The following is a 13,268-nucleotide window of genomic DNA, read 5'->3' as shown; positions in this document are numbered from 1 at the left end:
CATATCAAAAAAGCCATTCATGTAAAGTTATAGCTATTAATTCAGGCAAAAAGCAGCTCCTGAGGAAGAGCACCCTTGGACGGGCAGTGGTATTCCTGCAGTAGATGTCTGTGCTTTCCCACTAAAAATAGAATTATATTGCAGCTCTTCTGCAAAGCAGACCGGGAGAGAGGGATGCTGGTGACAGGGTAAAAAGTGAAGTACTCCCTGTAACTCAAACCACAGCTGGCCACATGTTAGAGTTGGTAGCAGTCACTATTTTTAGGTTGCTGCATTTACAACAGTATCTGAGACTACTTAAACAGGTTGTGCACAAGATTTAACTACATTTTATTTTTTCCACTGGCCTCACCCAGCATATGAAATAAGAACTGGACCAGAATTGCACAAGCAAAAAGAAAACTATTTTTTCCTGGTTTTTAATACCTCAACAGTGCTTCAACAGTTGTCTTCCATTGTTTCATGACTGTCTAATGCATCTCCACCTGAAATCTCTTCCCTTTTCTAAATGAAATAGTTTACCAGACAAATTTTAGCTGGTGCACACCCAGCACTTCACTGCCCCCCACCCCATTTCTGTGCCACCATTAATCAGCCATGTGATTGCAAACTGCTGCACTGGGGAAATGACACCACCAAACCCACACCTTTTGTTCTGTTCCATTTGTTTGGTTACTCTGCAATGCCTGCTGTGGGGCAATGTAAACTGAAAGGAAAAGGAAAGGAATATGCAGCAGGACTACCAGATCATGAAATTTGTTATGGTCTTTGGATTGGGAAACTAAGATCTGATTCTTCACAGGGCACCAGGCCAGAAAGTAATAATTTTAATAAAGACCCTTATATTTACAATAATCAAAGAGAATTTAAGGAGACTGAAACCATAGGCAAAGATCAGATTATGAGACTATCCTTCAAAACTTAATGGAGAATAAATACATACTTCTGAGTTCAGATATTACACTGTCAAACAATTTCTTAGGGATCTTTACATATAACTTTAAAACCAGTACAGAACTATTCTGAAATGCAAATAATTTATTAATTACTGATCTAACAACCTGAGAAATCAGAACTGCACACCTAACCTGTACACTTTAGCGGTCTGCCAAGCTCTAAAAATAATTAATGGTTCAAAACCCATCAGCCCTACTTGCTTTACACAGCTCTCTGTATGTGCATATATTTATGTTTAATCCTCTTACATTAAAGAAAGGATATGAGCAGATAGCAATGACATGACAGAACTTGATGGTAATAACATATGTATGAAGTTTTATCTTTCACCAGGACATCTTTCTCATCTTTAGTAGCACAGTATTCTTCTGTTCTTTACTTTACCAATTAGGAATGCCTACGCAATGTAAAAGATAAGATACTATGGCCAGGCTGTAAAGAAAACCTCATACTATTTGTAGGCATAATTTCAAGTGCCCTGAAATTTTCCTCTTTTTCCCTGGGAAGCAGCTACTTTTTCTTTCAGATTACAGGGGACACACAACCTGGGCTGGCAACTGATGTGATCCCACACAATCACACTAAAGTTAATTGAATAAAATAATCCATACATGTTACAGAAAGTTACGAGTAAAGCAAAAGAGTGAGAAGCCACATACTCTGTTTTGCAGTCCTGTGCTCCAGCCACTGGACTATTTTAACAATTTTTCCATATACATATTTTTATAACATCACATTTTGAGTGAGATTTAGATTAAGGAACATTTAAAACCTAAGCATAGACAAGGCCAGGTAAGTTCTTCCAAAAAGAATAACAGCTTGCTGTTTTGAAGTTTGTTGCCTCTAATCATTCAACGTGCTATGTATCAGGTGGTTCTCACCCTCAGGGTTCACATTTCCCTTGTGCTATATGTAAATAATTTAAGTGGGTTTTGGTTATATAGAGTGACATGCTTCATTAAAAAAAAAAAAAAAAAAAAAAAACAAAAGGAAGGAAAATATTTGAAGTACTCAGAGACAAAGCATACCATGAACCATTTTGCTAAAGAACAGCTTTTTACTGTCAAAAGCAAGATCTTCAATCAGATTGTGCAGCGTAATGTTACGAGCGACTCCAATATGAGTCACAGTAACAACAAGAAAACAACACCCTCCTGCTTAGAACCCTGCAAAGGACACCATTTAATCTGCACATACAAAAGTGTGCACACTTTCCCTAGCTACTGACACTATCTGGTACACTGCAGTGTTAATCAAATGGAAACATCTGCAGGAAAGGCCTCCAGCAGGACAAGCATCTGGGAAACGTCTGAGCAAGAAAACACAAGCTAAATGGTTGTTTTATTTTACTGCTATTTTCTTGTGAGCATCTGTCAGAATAAAATGCTATAAACACTTGCTTTCAGCATATCCCATTAACATTACTTCCAGGGACTGGAATTCCACTGGATATGGACTTCATGTGAAAATGTAACTTTACTTAATTTGTATGCCTACTCACTGATCTCTCCACCTTTATTTTCTGTGTAGGGTCAGCATCATACCCTTCCAAAGAACCTCTCAGCAAGGTTTCCTTCTGACATTTCACATTAGTGCTGATGTTTCAGAAGAAAGCCTACCTTTCCTATCTAGTCTCAACACTTCTACTGTGGCTGAAGATCATGTCAGAACTGTGTTTCTCATTCTGAGAGACACTAAAATAAAAGGACTCTCCATGCCACATCAACCTGATGCTAACACCACTCTGAAATGGCCAAAAATCCAGATTAACTCCAGGATATAGAGGAAAGGAGTCACAGGAATATCCCATTTCATCTTGCAAGTTCTAAAATCCTTTGCAAATACCAATACTTGTAATCTTCAACATAGTGCAGAAGTCCCCCAAGAATGCCTCCTACTTTGCAATGCACAAAAACTTGTATTTTATGCTGTTGAGAGACACCCCACAGCACACAGCCACTGTTTTGTTTCAAACAGTTGCTTTGCAGGTAAGTATGTGCACACTTGTATCCAGCTCCATGACTCCAGCACATACACCACACTAATGTAGGGAAAGATACTTCACTTGATACTTTTAACCATATTCTACTTCTCCCCTGGTTTTAAATTTCTCTGCTAATCTCCCTTCTGCTTCCTCATCAAGACTTGGGTATCTTTAAGGGTCTCAGACTCCTTCAAGTTTAATGCTTGTCTGCCCTTGGAAATTACAGAAAAATAAGCTAATAAGTCTACTGCATTAAAACTTCTGAGTGTTTTTCTCCACCCATGTTTGCTTCTCTGATCCCTGAAATTATCTTTGAAGCCATTACAGATGCCAATTTATTACATGCTTAATAAAAAGCTTTTTTTGTACTTATACTGAGTGTGCACCATATTTTCTCTCATCTTGGCCAGTTCCTTGTGTATTCTTTTTTCTTTAAAAAAAACTATATAAAAATGTAATATTCCTGAAAAAAATAATCTTCACAACTTAAAGTTCAGTCTTGACAAGAAGAAATTGTAGCTTTTTAAAGCTACACACAAATATAACATATGAAGAAAGGCAACATACCTTCATAGTGTGGCTTAAAGTGCTGACTATTTTCAGGCTTTAATATTCATGAAGCTGTTTCCACTGAACTTTGTCATGCTCAAGTGACAAGTTCTCAATAGAGCACAAGAAAATTATGTGAAAATACTGACAGGCATGAAAAATTTCTAATAAAATCAAGGTAAAAAATAGGACCAAGAATCCTCAGAGAGAGAATGAGAACATAAAATTGGCTAGTCTTCCTTCAGAAAGACACTTCAGGAAAAAGCACCAGTCTGGCTTTTCAAAATCCTTACATCCATATCTTCAGGTACTGTGTGTTCAGGGTTTCCACCAACACACAGTACCTCCATTCATTTTGCAGAGCTAAAGAAAATCAGCTTTATTTGTTGCTGCTAGTGAGCATGGTAAGAGTTAGCCTTTCAAAACCTGTATCTATCCCCATTCTTTAATTTTAGATGAAGTTTGAGATGTATAAACTGGAAGACAGACAAAACCTTTGGGTTTCCTGGGAGCTTGCTTATGCTTAACACACAATTAGCACAATGAAGTCTAGCAAAGCTTTCTCAATTTTACATGTCAGCAATAGAAATGTTCCAGTCTCCAGTTAGAATAGGCAGTTCCAACACAATATTTAGGGGCTACACACCTGCTTTCAAAAATTTACTGCCAGCTCTGCTTCACAGCAATGCTTTGCCAAGTGTTTGTGCAATGCAACAGCCAAAGGCACATGGGGTTATTTCCAGGCTTGGTCTCTTCAGACATCTATTTTCATTCAAAAACCCACGAGGGGAGGGGGGAACCTGAAAGCCTCCTGTGTATTGCCAGTGGAAGGTTACTACATGGAAAAAAAACTTACTGCCTACACAGAGAAGTAAGTGTTTAAGTATCTTTCTATTACCATTATGGAAGACACACAAGTACCAGCTGCATGATGGATTCTTACTTAATACAAATGAGAACAAACTTCCACTGATGTATCAGCTGTCCTGAATAGTTATAAACTCTGGCATTGAATTTTTGGGGTTAGAAAGAGTTGTGCATTTGATACTCAAAAGTTGATCATTTTTCCAGGAATTTGTGGCTTCCTGCATTTAAAAATAATCTTGTGCTATCAGCATTCATATTCCAGTTAATGCTAATTATCAACATGGGCTACAAAGTAACTGTTCCTGTTGAGACAAAGGGAACAACTTCAAAGCTCCTGCACTTCCCCAAAACATGCCACAGCATTGAGACAGACCCTGCAGCAGAGACCAGCAGCTGACACTGTGACTGCAGCACCAACCAACCGTGTTTGTATTTCTATTTAGTATCTGCACTCCTGAAAGCAGATACTTATCCTCCAACACTGCCTGCTACACCTCTTCAGGATCCCTCCATCTTCCAGGGCTTTTGATCCCCACAATTTACAAAGCATTCTAGAGAGCGAGAAAGCTAAAATAAAAGCTTTAAATCTGGAAAAGGATTTCAAAAACACTGTAGCTTGTCATATCTATTTAAACCAATACTCAAACCTGTTTTCTATTAGTCTAATGCTTGTAGTATATTTTTGTACTTGAATTATAATGTACTTTCACACATTGTTAACATATGGAAAGAAGTTCCAACAGCATCTAAAGCAGCACTTTGTCAGCTACATTCTGCTAAATTATGATATCTGATTGAGTCATATTAAATGCTTTTATTATTAAAATACTCAGGAACAATCATCCTGACACAGCTTTCATTTACTGTGAATGGAAGCTACTACTCTTGCTTTTTCTGTTTAAATATGATAGTATTTTAGTTTTAGGCAGGTGATTTTCAAGACAGGACAAGGGCAACACACTCTTTGTAGATTAATACTGCCTACTGGAATTGCTGAATGATCTATTTATTACTGTTCTTGTTGGAGAAAAAGAAAAGACTTTTTAGGACATCATTGACATAATAGGTTTCTTTTTTTCCTTATTTATATTTACCTTCACAAAAGTTAGATGCCCTTTACATATTATTACAATAAAATAAAGGTATTTGTAACTGGATCAGAAGGAAAGATACAAAAGAGCTGTGCATTCAGGCAACTTTTGGGTTATAATTGTTAAGTGAGGAAGTTAGTTACACCTTTATTTCCAGGGAATGTAACAGTAATAGACATAGGTTAGACTAACTTTCTAACTATACCTTCTAACACTGCACTTGCTTCTTCCTGTTAAAAAAAAAGGAACTCTGTGCCACACAGATCTAAATCCTGTCTTTCTGAAGGCTGACAAATAGAAATGAACCCAACAGTGGAGAACATGGGAAGTGACTCATTTTCACCCATGGACTTCTCATGCAGAACACAAAATAGGCACTACACATTTTCTAGCTTCAAAGTGGCAGTGAAGTCTATATACAAACACTCACCCCATTGGCAGCTACAGCCATCAGTCACAATGACACACCCAGGCTACCCAAAGACAAGCTCTGTACAAACAGGAGACAGTGTTCCATCCAGAGCTGTAGCTCTGGCTCCTGCCACAACCAGCAGCCAGCCTGAACCGACTACTTCCCCTCCAAAGGCCCTAAAGGGGCCATGGGAAGACAGCAAAGCACAGCTCAGAAAAGCTCTGTATTTTTAGCACAGCTGGCCATCAGCAGAGGCTGCAGATGTGGATGTGGCACAGGAGACAGCAGCTCCCCACACTGCACAGATTGCATCCAGGACAGGAGGAGCAGCTCCCCACACTGCACAGATTCCATACAGGACAGGAGGAGCAGCTCCCCATGCTGCACAGATTCCATAGAGAACAGGAGGAGCAGCTCCCCATGCTGCACAGATTCCATACAGAACAGGAGGAGCAGCTCCCCACACTGCACAGATTCCATACAGGACAGGAGGAGCAGCTCCCCATGCTGCACAGATTCCATAGAGAACAAGAGGAGCAGCTCCCCACGCTGCACAGATTCCATACAGGACAGGAGGAGCAGCTCCCCATGCTGCACAGATTCCATAGAGAACAGGAGGAGCAGCTCCCCATGCTGCACAGATTCCATAGAGAACAGGAGGAGCAGCTCCCCATGCTGCACAGATTCCACCCACGCACATGGAATTTGTGCGTGTGAGGAGCTGCTGCCTCCCGTTCCAGGTGCACAAGCACCTCCCCACATCAGCACTCTGGGGACTCTGCTCTGCTCTGGGCCTTTTTTAACCTGGAGAAAAGACACTGCTTATAACAGGAGAGTTCATCACTCTGCTTAAAGCATGGGCTGTAATAAATTATTTCCATATTTCTTGCTGGGCGCTGTTGCTTTGAAACTCCTTTCCATCTAACAGATCTAAGCCAGAAAACAGACTTTGATAAAATCTCTTTACTTCATCAATCAGGATTATAGCTTAAATCAAGTGAAAATTGAATTGAATTATAATTAACCCAATTCAACTTACAAAGTTTTCTCCTATAGTAATATTAAAAGCTTTACTGTTCATCCCATAACAAAGCATCACCTGTGAGCCAAGCAATTTATTTTCCTGTTTCAAGAGCTCATTTTCACTTTATCATGTGCTGCAGAGTGAGCCTCTTCAGTACAACTGATTACAATTGACTGGAACGTTGACCCCCCCACATATAGCCATATCCTAATTATTACAGAAAAAACATTTGGGAAAATTATAATCCCCAAGTTAAAAATCACAGTTATTTTTAGTTATTAAGGAACTACCATTAAAATTTTTAAATATTCCAACATGGACTATCAGCAAATGAGATTATAAAACATTTAGACCTGAATTTTTGATTAAAGATTGCAATTGAAAGGCCTCAAGTGTTATATGTGCTGAATTTTACAAATATTAAAACTTAAAAAAATAAAGATATTCCATTCAGCTCTGATTAGAATTCATATAGTGAAAGCTAAATCTTACAACCCTCATAGGGTCAAAGCACACTTAGAAAGGAAAAAAAAACAACCCAAAGCTTGCTGATTAAAAATTGATTTTGCTATTATAGAAAAGAAAATTAAAATAAATACATTATATAAAAAAAATAAAGAATTTCACTGGGGATGAAAGCTGTAACATGTCTCTAGGATATAGCCAAAATCTGGCTTTCCTCTATATGCCTTATTCTTGTAATATACAAAATCTTGACTGGTCACATGCAAACAAATTCTGTGAAGACAGATCACATGAGAGAGACAACCAAATTATATGCTGGTTACTTCTTGAATTTTAAAAGAATTTCTTTAGAAGAACATTCATTAACAAAACTGGGGGAAGAAAAGTTGCTGCAAATAAATGGTATTACATATACTTCTGCCAAGCTTGAAAAGAGTTTCTAAAAGAAACAGTGGCTGCAAAGCTTAGTTCAGTTCTACAGTCTAATGGGAGAGAAGAGAACTTAACTTCAGTGGTTATTCTTGGTGAAGTTCTGTCATCTGACTTTGTGCATTTTCAAACACCAATTGCAAAAGCAACTAGCATAACCAGTTCTGCTCAAGCAGAATTCCTTAAGAGAACGGATATAAAACATTAATCATGCAAACCTCCATTGCAAATGCACTTCCAGCTTCTCCAAGATTACTCATCCTGACAGCTTCTAAGTTTTAAAACATTTAACTGGATAAAAACTACAAAAAAGCTCTCAGTGACCCAGTAAAGCAACCCAGCCTGAGCATATGCCAGTATGGCTTCTCTATCAGAAGACTAATACATATATTTTCAGCATCAAAAACAGGACAAGCAACATCTTAGCTGCAGTGGTTTTAATTCCTATACTGTTAAATTACAGTATGATGCTATGCTGTATATACACTTGTTGAACAAGAGAGTGCTGTCAGAAGAGCTTTTACAGGGCCTGAGGAAAGGCTCATGTGCTCACAAAGCCTGTCTGAGCATTGTTTTGGTGAGGGGGCACCTAAATCAGGCTGTGCTTTTAGATGCTGCTGAGGCTCAATTGGTGCCTTACAGCACTACTCATGACTCAAAGCCTACCTGTCAAAAATAACTTCAAAAAAGCACCAAATCATTTAGGAAGGATTAGTTACTGTTACCCAAGAGGCACTGCAGACAATTGTTTTAGGCTGCAATTTTGCCAGAAACTTGCTAATGGTTGGATGCCATACCACGCTACTAATTTAATAGTGACTGTTTTGTAAGAAATACAATCATTCAAAGCTGTGATGTAAGATAGTTTGGATGCAAAAGAAAAATATTCACAGTACCAGCAACAACCACAAAATGTCAATAAATTATTTACCCACTTAATAAAGAACATGCACTACAACAAAATATACTGCTAAATGTCAGAGTACTGCACTTACTAAACCTCTTCAATTTTGACATCAAAAATCTTTGGCGGACACTTCAGAACAACTAATTGTGTCAAGACAAGATGTAGATAAAGTCTGAATGGTTGAGTACAGTGACAAGTTCAAAAAGCCACCTCAATTTCATCTTAACAGTCTAACTACAGCTAAGAACAGTCACATGACATGTAGATTTCCAGAATGCTTTACCCTGAATTAAGCAGCACCATCCTTCAAATCAGCATTTGCATTTCGCACACAGCAGCTGGTTTTAAAGTTTCACTACATGGTCTCTTTCCATGCAAACATTACTATTCCCACAGTCATCTGAACAAGGAAGTGACTACTGAAATACAGAAAAAGCTCCAAACAAAAAGGCTACATGCAATCCAAAAATCCCAGACCAAGTCAGACTGAAAGAGGCTGTTTTTCTGCCACTGAAAGAGCAGCTCTGTAGCTGGATTTCACAAGATCTTCCCCATTGGAAAGACAAATCATTTGATTCACTAGACAAGAGCTTGGGTTCATCTCTAGTAGAACCAGTTCTCTGAAATGTGGCTTTCAACAATGCTGGAGAAAAGTGAGTTTCACTTAGGTTTTTTATTCTCTTATGACACACTAAGGGAGGCTCTTCATGCCTCATGTACTCAATGTAATGACCAAGTGGAACACATTCTTCTGAACAGCACTGTTGCAACACAAGTAAAATTTCAACAAAGAGCCTTTTCTGGTACTGAAATTGTGTGCAACTCCAACAAACAGGCTGCACAGTCCTATTTACAGATCATAAACTTAACTGGCTTCTTCATTCACCACTAATCCTAACACAGAATTAAACAAATACCTTTTGCATTCTCTTTGGGTCTTTCTGTAAGTTTTCTCCAAGAGGTACTTTTCCAAACAACTTCCATCGCACATCATTTTGTTTTTCAAATCTTGCACTCTGCTTTCTGGTAAACAAATTCCTAAAAAAAAAAAAGTTTTATTAAGAAAAAGGGTTGATTAATTATAAGAAGGATGAACATTTGCTAACCATATGTATCCTAATGATATATTCCAACTTCTCTTGTGGTTCTGCTGACAGACACTGTTTCCAAGCTTCAAAAGGAACATCATGCAGTATTATCACCATACCAGGCAAAGGATTTTGTTAAATTATAACTTTTAGTAGATAAAAAAAGTTCATTTTCCAACCGTCTAAAAGTGGACACCTTTCTTTAGCATTCCTGGAGATCATTCAGCCTCACTCTTTAAAAAACAATTAAGAACCTCTTGCTGCACAAACATTCTTTACCCACCTGTTACAACACATTACTACCAAAACCAACAAAAAACTTGGAGACATGGTACTCTTTTGCTGTATTTGATCTGCTTTCACAGAAGATTGTTTTTCTAAATAAGCTTAAAAACAGTTATCAAAACACATTAATTCTGAAGTCTCTCTGATATGTCCAATATTTAGCTTTAACACTGTAGGAACAGTTAGAAAGCTAGACACAAACCCACTGAAAATTAGATTATTTTTATTGATATTGTTAGTTTTTAATCATAAAGAGATTTGCCAGACTTGCATCTTCACACCACAGCTACTTTTCCAAAACTGGACACACAGCACAATCTTCACAATTTTGATAGCACTCAGCTCCTCCAAGAACAGATATTCTCCATGGCATGCCTGCATTATTAAAGTAACCAATTTTCTTTTATCCTACTGTCCAGTTTATCACATATTCAAATATGTCCTAGTTAGTTATGTTATTTACTCACCTCAAGGCAGATTTTTCTGGAAACTGACTATTGTTTTTTTGCTCCCTCATCAAAATAAAAAGTAAATCCACTGAGACAAAAGCATTTTTCCTACTGCAATCAGCAGGCAGCTCCAGCACCTTCAAATCACAGACATTTCCATTCTGACATTTGTGCTTTTCCTTACAGTTACCACCTTAATGCCCTGTGTGTTGGTCCATCAAGTACACATTGTTTTTTACATAAAAAGTGTGATTGTTTGGGAAATAAAACTGTTTTCACATTCTAGAAAAGCTGAATACACATCTGCAACAGGAACAATCTAGGCATTAGAAAGTTGTTTTTCTTGGTCACTTTGTATCAGTTGCCATGAAAAATACCATAGCTATACCAACAGAGATAACATTGCTGGAATACAAGAGATATGTTTCATATGTGAAAAATAATTAAGGTTATAACATCAAAGTGTGCTGAAATATATTATAAAGTTAATAGTATGCACCGCCATCCTTAAATATGCATATATTTATACAAATTATCACATGCTTCTGTATCACAAGGGTACAGTTACCTTGAAATTCAAACCAAGAACAGATTATCATATTAAAAGATAAGGACAAAGTGTTTATGTACAGGAACCATGCAAGTCAATTACATCTGATGCCAAAGCTAAGCTGTAACTGTACCTCTTCAAACCCTTTCACTTAGGCAGAGATTGTAAGGTAACTAAAGCCTGAAAGGATGCTTCAAGCAAGTTCTAAAATGTATCTAAGAATAAAAAAGAAAGCATGGCAAAAATAACATAACAAAATTACTGCATGTGAATAGGATACACAATGCAAGACTGGCCGTTCTTGCAAAAGGTTTTTTTTCAGGTTGTTATTACTGCAGAAGCAAGCAAAATCCAGACTCCAAACCATCTTCAGAGAAAACAAGAACTTGTAGCATCAGGGCCACTGGAAGAGCCCTGTAAGGAGGCACATCTCTGTGACAGCTCTGCGCACATTCAAATCCTTTTGCAAGTAAAAGGCTTTCATCACACTTCACTAGCACCACAATAACACAAAAATTAAAGGCAATTTTCTTTCTATCTCTATCCACATTAGAGGTTCCTAGCACAAGTGTAAGTACAAGCAACAACTCCAGTCTCCTCTGAGGGATTTTAAGAACAGCAGTAGGTCTTTACCCTCAGAGCAGAGTAAAGATGAATTGGAATGATAAATTCTAACAGCTCTCTGCTGCAAGTGCCTGCATAAAATGAACCAAATCTGAAAAGCCAATCTCACACACTTCCTCTCAACTCAATTCCACAATCCTATCTACTTTCCCTTTAGCAGCAGCGTCATAATAAATAATCTGTTCTACAGCTTATCTAGCAGATGGCACTGCACTTGTTCAGCTCACTCTTCTCTATCCCTACATTCTAGGGCACCAGGCATCTCTTCCTCCCTTTGTACTATGTCAGGGACTTACAGTTCACTTCTAATTTAAAATATATATATACTGAACTGAAAGCAGCAGGCATGGTCAATATACAAATTTCATTCTGTACTGTCCCTTTCCTCCACCCTGTGTCTGGGCCTAAATCCCAGTGTTTGGTTGGTGTCCACACTCTTTACAAACTCCAAAAAGGCTCAAAACCCCCCAAAGGCTTAACATTATCAGCAGCCACAAATCAGTAAACCAGATGTAAAAGAGCAAACTACAATTGACTGAGGACACACAGCATTAAACCCTGATCTGCCCCACACTGAAACACAGCAAAGGTAATATAAGCCAGGATGGCATGGAAGGAGAAGAAGAGATGTCACTTAATTTTCATCTATTCTGAGAAAACTTAAGGGAAAAAAACCAAAACAAAAACCAACAAACAAAAAAACCCCCACCACAACCAAAAAAGAACTATGGAATGTTCTCTCGTTCAATTTCTTACAGAGCTTTGCAATAAATAAATCAGGACAACACCACAGGGTTCTGATAAAGCCACTACTTAAGATTCCTGAACTGAAAGTAAACCCTTAAAATATGCAACTGCCTTAGGAGGAAGTTGCTGCCATATATATGTCAGAGCAAATAACTCATAGCAAAACCTTTCATTTTTCTGCTGCTACAGCACCAAAAGGAATAATTTTTCTCCTATTTTTGCACAGCTCCCTCGGATTTTCAAGAAAAACACTAAGCCATTTCACTTCTGAGCAAATTCACTTCAAAATATTCCACACTAAAGGTAACTTAAGAAGAGCTTACTAACAGAAAATGCACGTTAACAAGAAGTAAAACTTCTATTTTTGAAAAAACAAAACCCTAAACAAACAGATCTTTACTCTGAAGATGAGCCCAGAAATTCTAGGGTAAAAAATGTCAAAGCTTCATTACAAGTGTTTTAAGATAACAAAACTAAATTTGAGGTCCTGAATGTAAAAAAGTGCTGACATGACTTGAAAGAAAAGATTACATGATCATCATTAGTTCAGTTTCCCTGTCCTCTTCCAAACTATCAGAACACATCATGATGATTTACAACAGGGATAGTAACAAGACCATCTGACATGATGCATGATGTCTGCAGCCTCATTAGTGTGGAGTCATTTCAGTGTCATGGATCACATCTGCATTCCTGTTGTACGTGCCCACTATTTTACACTAAGTATTTGTAGCTGCTTATTTTAGAAAAGCCAAGTACAGAAGTTAAATTGAGATCAAATTTCAGTTAGAAAATTGCTTTTTCACAGTCCCCTACAAACAGTATTTGGCACCAAACAGC

General features: G+C 37.8%; 1 protein-coding gene across 1 annotated transcript in view; it reads right to left on the bottom strand.

The window, feature by feature from the left end:
- The window catches only part of TBC1D14 (TBC1 domain family member 14), a 63,880-nt gene that overhangs the window by 32,544 nt on the left and 18,068 nt on the right, over nt 1-13,268 (bottom strand). The window contains exon 3 of the mRNA XM_059469852.1: nt 9,603-9,723. Within this exon, the coding sequence (XP_059325835.1) occupies nt 9,603-9,723 (121 nt within the window). The remainder of the gene's footprint in view (nt 1-9,602; nt 9,724-13,268) is intronic.

Source organism: Ammospiza nelsoni, chromosome 4 (assembly GCF_027579445.1).
Source record: "Ammospiza nelsoni isolate bAmmNel1 chromosome 4, bAmmNel1.pri, whole genome shotgun sequence".
NCBI lineage: Eukaryota > Metazoa > Chordata > Aves > Passeriformes > Passerellidae > Ammospiza > Ammospiza nelsoni.
Note: the sequence above shows the minus strand (reverse complement) of the source record. Positions and strands in the feature narration are given on the sequence as shown.